The sequence below is a fragment of the Castanea sativa genome, chromosome 12 (genome assembly GCF_040712315.1).
Source record: "Castanea sativa cultivar Marrone di Chiusa Pesio chromosome 12, ASM4071231v1".
Taxonomy (NCBI): Eukaryota; Viridiplantae; Streptophyta; class Magnoliopsida; order Fagales; family Fagaceae; genus Castanea; species Castanea sativa.
This window is the reverse complement of record NC_134024.1, coordinates 7,659,172-7,665,585: the sequence shown is the minus strand read 5'-3', so window position 1 is coordinate 7,665,585 and position 6,414 is coordinate 7,659,172. Positions and strand designations below refer to the sequence as shown.

The following is a 6,414-nucleotide window of genomic DNA, read 5'->3' as shown; positions in this document are numbered from 1 at the left end:
TAAAATCTTTTAAAATTATTATTAAGAATAAAAGCATTTGAGAATTTAAATAGTTATTTTTGTATTGTACCTGTCATTTTAAAATATTAGACTATAATTTTAATGAATTTTTCATAATTAATAGTTTATATTTAGTTTTTCATTATTTATTTAGAGGAAGATTTTTTTTTTTTAAAGAACTTGGTAGTTCACATTCAAATCTAAGGATAGAATAGGAAAAATAAATAATTTATTTAAAATTCCTGGGAATAAACCAAGCGTTATCATCTCACATTCCTAGGAATCTTAAGATCTTCCCAATGAAACCAAACATTGGAATAGCTACATTCTTAGGAATGTGATTCCTAAGAATCTAGATACCAAGAGTAATGTGGATTCCCCCGTACCAAACGCCACATAAGTGTTTTTTCCGTACCTAACTTTCTCACATGTCAAAGTTACAAAGGTACATGTGAGAAAGAGGGCACACAAATGGGTATTGGCCATTTTGTAAATAAGATGCATTAGAAGGTTTATAATTTATGAATATGAGACTTAGAGAACTCTAGTACACCATTTTTTTTATTATAACAAGAGTGTTCAAACTTTTTTGAATATTTGATTATTTTTTGAGCATGTGCAGTATTCCTGTTTTACATACTCCAGTACACCTCTAAATTAAGTATTAAATTATGATTTTTAAAGATTTTGAGTCTTTTGACCACTTCAATAATTATATCTCTAAAAAAATGAATAAGACTTTATTATACTTGCCACTAGTTTAACACGAGTTAGAAAAAGTGAAGTAAAAAAAGAAACAAAAGGAAGAAATTTATACCTAACCTCAACACTATCCTTGATTAGATGTCTAACACTTCAAACTAGGTATTTCCTTAGATCTTTAAAGTCAATTTAATATTTTATTCAATGCATTAGCAAATTCTTGAAATTTTATGATAGTTCCCTTGACAAAGACACATCCCTAATGACTATGCAGGTAGGGCTATCCCCTAACATGTAAACAGTTGAAAGTGAAACACTTTCGGGCCAAATTTTGGCCACACAGGCTTTGGAACCATCCCGAACGAATTTGTACATTGCATAATAGTCAATCAATTTTGCAATTTAATTCTCTCAATTTTAAGCTACTAGAGGTGACAATGGAATGGGGAAAGCTGAATCGTAGATGTCCCATCCCATTTATGCCCCCCCTGAAATCAGGGCAAGGAAGAATCTATGCTTAGATTGGTACAAGACGAAACAGAACAAAAGGCATTTCACCATCCTTTTGAAATAGTCTACATTGGTAAATAAGGGAGAAGGAAGAGGGTCAAATATAAAACTAGTAAGAGGCAAAGGATTAAATTTTTATATTGTAAATAATTTATATATGTAACAATTGTTGTTGGGAAAAAAGAAAACCCCATGAGACAAGACAGTCAGATTTTGGGGAGGATATCTCATAAAATGCTTCCATGGACAGAGAGGATATCCCATGAGACATCTTCTCATAGCTTGTAGAACCCACATAGAATCAATCAACACATGATATGAGAAAAAAAAAGATCTCACAATCCTCTCATGCATATGAGACCCACCAATTTTAATGAAGCTGCTCCACAACATTAATTTCACGGATTTGGGGTATTTATTTAACCATTTCCTATTTTGAAGACATGAAAAATTTACAAAAATAATGTTATGACTTATGAATGATTGCCGATTGACATCATAGGCAAGAATGGGCCTTAGCACTTAGGAGACTCAAAATTCAACAGGGGACAAACACTGTAAAGCCAACCCAATCCCATCTTTTTCGCTAACAATTTTGGGAAACTAAAAACTGGGGCTTGATTTTGTTTTGATGGAAAATGTTTTTGCCACAAACATATTGGAATGGAAAGCACGTCAAAGCATAACCGTCAGGAGTGCTAAATGTCAAATATTTGACATTTGACACACCAAATACCAAAAAATCTCTCTCATGAGCTGTTCTAGATGTTCAAAGTTTTGGCATGAAAGAACAATACAATTCTAAATATAAACTTGTACGGATAGAAATGTTAAAACTTTTTAATATTTGTTTATTCTACTTTTTTCTCTCTCTTCTCTCACCCATGACCCAGATCATTCACTCTCTCAGCCTCTCTTCCTCTTTGCCAATCTTGCTCATTCACTCACTCAGCCTTTCAACCCAAATCATTCACCCGTGACTCATTCTTGCTCGTCCCCTAAATTGGTTGTGGCGGTTGTTGTTGTGGTGTGTTTTTTTTTTTTGGTTGTTGTAGCAGTGGCTGATATTGGTAGTCAGATGGTTGATTTTATGGGGTTATTGTGGGTTGTTATGGGGTGATCTGTGGGCAGTGGGGTTTTAATGTGTAGGAGTTTTTTTAGATTATTTTAATATGTTGTATGTATTATTTTAACGTGTTGAAGGGAAGAATAGATTATCTGATGAATGGCGTATTGTAAAGTGGTGTGTTATAGTAGAAACAATAAGTTTTTGTGTGAAAATGACATTTGGGATACAACACTTGATGAGAATGCACTCACGCTATAGCCAAGGAATTGGTTTGCACGACCCAATTCTAAAATAAAGTAAGATCCCTGACTAGAAGTCCAGGACAAGAAACATGTAGTATATCCATAGTAGTCTCAGGAAAAAAACCCACCACAAACACTACAATTTTACTATTTCTCATCTTGTAAATATTATCAGAATCCATAGTTTAGCCAACAGGTCATATGAACAGAGTCAACCATTCTGAGCCCTCAAGAACCGAAGGATAAAAGGGGGAGAAAAAGTTCCAACAACATTAAAATGAGCAAGCCAGGTTGAGCTATAGATGCCAGAAAGGATCACCAACAGAAACAGTCCCATTTAGGCTAACTTTGCCCTTGAAAAGTCCATCTCCGGATGCTGCAGGAAATCAAAGAATAATTATCAGGAGATTTTACAAATTACTTTCGTGATTTTTTTTTTTGGGGGGGGGGGGGGAATTTGACAATCAAAAGCTCAAGTATTTACCTCAGCCATGAATTTCTTCAGAATCTCCTGTTTCTGCAACTCATCACTGCTTGGGAGCCCCATGGTCTTCTGCCTCTGATCAAACTGTACATTAAGTGCAAGAAACTCAAGTCATTATCCAATTATTCATAGCAAAACACAAAGACATGAACTAGAACATTTGCTAATGAAGGACAAAAAATAGAGATAAAGAATGTCAAAGCAAGATCTAATGCAGCAACAGAACACAGGCTCTATCTTACATGCTAGCTAGATTCTGGGAACACAGAGAGAGAGAGAGAGAGAGAGAGAGAGAGAGAGAGAGAGAGAGAGAGAGCAAACAGAAGACCTAGACAGAAACTTGGGGGGGAAAAAAAACCCTTAGATCTTTACTGTGAACAAGAGAGACTTGAGCTGCATTTATGAATGCGGCCCTAAAAAATAATTCCAGGACCTCAACATGAAAAAACCATGGGGATATTACTGCAAGCATCTAAGGCTAGATTAGAACATGGAGTCTGAGTTCACACATGATCACACATGGAGAGGATGGTCAAGATGGTAAATTGGCAACCAAAGTGTAAAGCATAAAATACAGCATCAATGATTTACCATCATCTTTTCAACAGTCTGCCTTGTTTCTGGATCCAGGTCTGATAGTTTGCTGGACTCGGGTTCAACCTTCTGAGTATCAATTTCAGGATCACCTTTCACAATAGATTTCCACCACTCCATTTTGTCATGCTTGGTTAAAAGAATAGAGATGGCACTCTGATCCTCTGAAAAATGGCAAATTTATTGGTACATATATAATGAGCAACTCAGAAACTTTATTGATGGATCTTGACAAAAAAACAGCTAGAACATTGCACACCCAAACTGTGTACAGACACTCACACATGCAAACAATTTACACATAATTGACAATTTTTTTTATTGGTAAGTTACACATGCACCCAGTTGGTCTTGGACTTGCAGACTCAACCTCCACCTAGCTCTTACAAGGGAATGAAGTGCCAATTGAGCTAGATCACATTGGCAAATTGATATGAGTATTGTACACACATACTTTACATGAACTAGTCAGAAATTTCCTCTAATTTTTTGCATCAATGCATTTAATCAGCTTCTAATTTTTTTTAGTATAAAAAAAAAAAATGTAATGTTCCATTAGTTCATGCATGTATTCATATTATAACATACCTATGCTCCAGTAACAATCATCAGGCTTGACAGGCCGAAAGAGCTCCCCCTACAAGTAGTTTAAGTACATGAGCCAAGGCAAAAAAAAGTCCAATATTAGGAATAAAGAGACAGTATGTTGTACTCAAGTTTTAACACCTAAAAAATAAGCCTACAAGCAGACTTACATCAATTATTGGAGGCTGGCCCTTGAGTCCAACTTTGATATGGCTCTTTTTTATCTCGCATACAACAGACCTTGATTTAGTTCCAGTTGGCACTGGGACATTTAAAGTGACCTCTTCAAGGGTCTGTGTCCAGGAGTAGTTCTCCAGATCAAGGCCATTGCCTACATTTGGAACTGCACAGACATACAAAACCAAAAAAAGGTTTAATGAAAATATAGACATTTGTTATGATTAAAAGATAAAACAAATGTAGAAGAGATCACTCATTATAGATAGTCCGGAGTTTGGCATGAAAGCCACCACGATTTAAACAACCAATTTAACAGTTTTATATATTATATGTTTAATAACCAATAAATCTCAAAGTTCTCCCTTTTTCAAAGCTCTGTGTGTTTGTGTGTGTGTGAAAAGTGACCTGAAGATGACAGGGTACAGACTCAACATAGAAATATTAAAGGATTTATGCAATTTGGTCTTACGGCATAAGTTGTGCTTATCTTGGAAGGGTTATATAATCTAATATCAAGGCCAAACTTTCAACAGATACACTTGGAAAGAATTCCAAAATTGAAACAATTCAGCCAAACTCTACACATTAGAAACAGTTATCATAATTTAGATTCCTACAACCTACATCTTCAAACAGCTACGAAACAAATCATAACACAACACCCCTCTTCAGTCTTCACATAATAACGTCAAAGATTAACTCCTCTCTTTTTTCCTTGCTCGCAAATTTCTCACAGGTCACAACCAAGCAAACCACAAAATAAGTAGGGAATATGTAGGTACAATTACTCAGGTATAGTATGTAAGGCTCTCCATTTAAATAAACAAATAATTGTATTGAACAATGAAACACAAACAGTGTTAAATTCAATGCTGCTATGTGTACTTATATTTGACCTAAATAAGCATATCACCAATACTGACACAATACAAAACCTCAAAAAACAAAGACAAAAGAAATCTTCTTTCTGTACTTCTTCTTCTTCCTTAAGTTCCTTAGCAACCATACATACCACAACACAACATTCCATCAATAAAACCATCATCATTAAGGAACCCCAAAGCGCAAATCAATGTAATCAAAGGCGCCCCGGAAGCAAAAGGCACCTCCAATCCAAGCACAAGGTCACTACATTGTGTGAGGAAGCAATATCTAAATGGTTGCTAAAATATACAAAGATATATTTTGAAAAGCACACACATCCTCATCCCAATCACTATCAAAACTGTCCTTCACACCAAAAATGACATCTTTTTGTAACTCTTTCATGGAAATGAATGAAATAATCTACAATGTAAACAATAGGAACATAACCAAACACCGCATTATATTTACAACAAACATATTTCTCAAATTCCTATCTTCTAAAAACATCCAAACAAATCACATACTCTAATTTTTAAACAGAGTTAAAGACCAATTTTTCCAAACAACCAAACAAATCAGATAGAGAGAGAGAGAGAGAGAGATTATGAATGAAAAATTGAGTACCTCTCTTAGAGTCACTCTTACTCTTCTCCTCAGTCTTCTCCACCGCCTCAGAACTAGGCTCCTCCTTCGCAACCACCTTAGGCTCCTCCTTCACAACCGCCTTCTTCTTCTTCTTCTTCTCTTCCTCCGCCGCCGCCGCCGCAGCAGCAGAAGCAGCAGCCGCCGCCTCCGCCTCCGCAGCCCTCCTCTTCTTCCTCTTCTCCTTCGCAGCCTTCACCGCCGCGGCGATCTCCTTCTCCGCCGTATCTCTCTCGAGAAAATCGCTCTCTTCGCCGAGAAAGTCCAGAAATTTCTCCACAAACCCTAGCGGACTCGATGGGTCGAGGCTAGCAGTAAACGACACCGTCCTCTTCTTCGTCGTCGTCGTCGACGACGATGTCGATGTCGAAGTCGAAGGCTTCGTCTCTTTTTGCTCTTCTTCGAAATCGGAGATTATTGCCATTGGTCACAGAGAAAATGAGTGAGCTGGTAGTGAGTCAACTCGGTGTTCGGAATCGGCAAGGTTTTGAGTTTGCTTCGACAGAGGGGTTTTAGATTTGAGTCTCGGACTTAAAGAA

At 36.5% G+C, this 6,414-nt stretch overlaps 1 protein-coding gene across 1 annotated transcript; it reads right to left on the bottom strand.

Annotated features, from left to right (window-relative positions):
- Window positions 1-2,536: 2,536 nt before the first annotated feature.
- On the bottom strand, window positions 2,537-6,414 carry LOC142619832 (protein BOBBER 1). The gene is made up of 6 exons (XM_075793135.1): window positions 5,858-6,414; window positions 4,357-4,529; window positions 4,190-4,238; window positions 3,599-3,765; window positions 3,008-3,091; window positions 2,537-2,899 (listed from the first exon to the last, which is right to left on the bottom strand). Exons 1-6 carry the CDS (start codon window positions 6,297-6,299, stop codon window positions 2,861-2,863), a joined length of 954 nt encoding a protein of 317 aa, XP_075649250.1. The 5' UTR covers window positions 6,300-6,414; the 3' UTR covers window positions 2,537-2,860.

What these genes read in the sequence shown, in the direction of transcription:
- LOC142619832 (XM_075793135.1), bottom strand. Translation starts at nt 6,299, where the DNA reads ATGGCAATAATCTCCGATTTCGAAGAAGAGCAAAAAGAGACGAAGCCT. An exon ending in TAAGAGTGACTCTAAGAGAG is followed by an intron (nt 4,530 to 5,857) that starts GTACTCAATTTT and finishes ATGTCTGTGCAG; the next exon opens with TTCCAAATGTAGGCAATGGC. An exon ending in TGATTGTTACTGGAGCATAG is followed by an intron (nt 3,766 to 4,189) that starts GTATGTTATAAT and finishes GCCATTTTTCAG; the next exon opens with AGGATCAGAGTGCCATCTCT.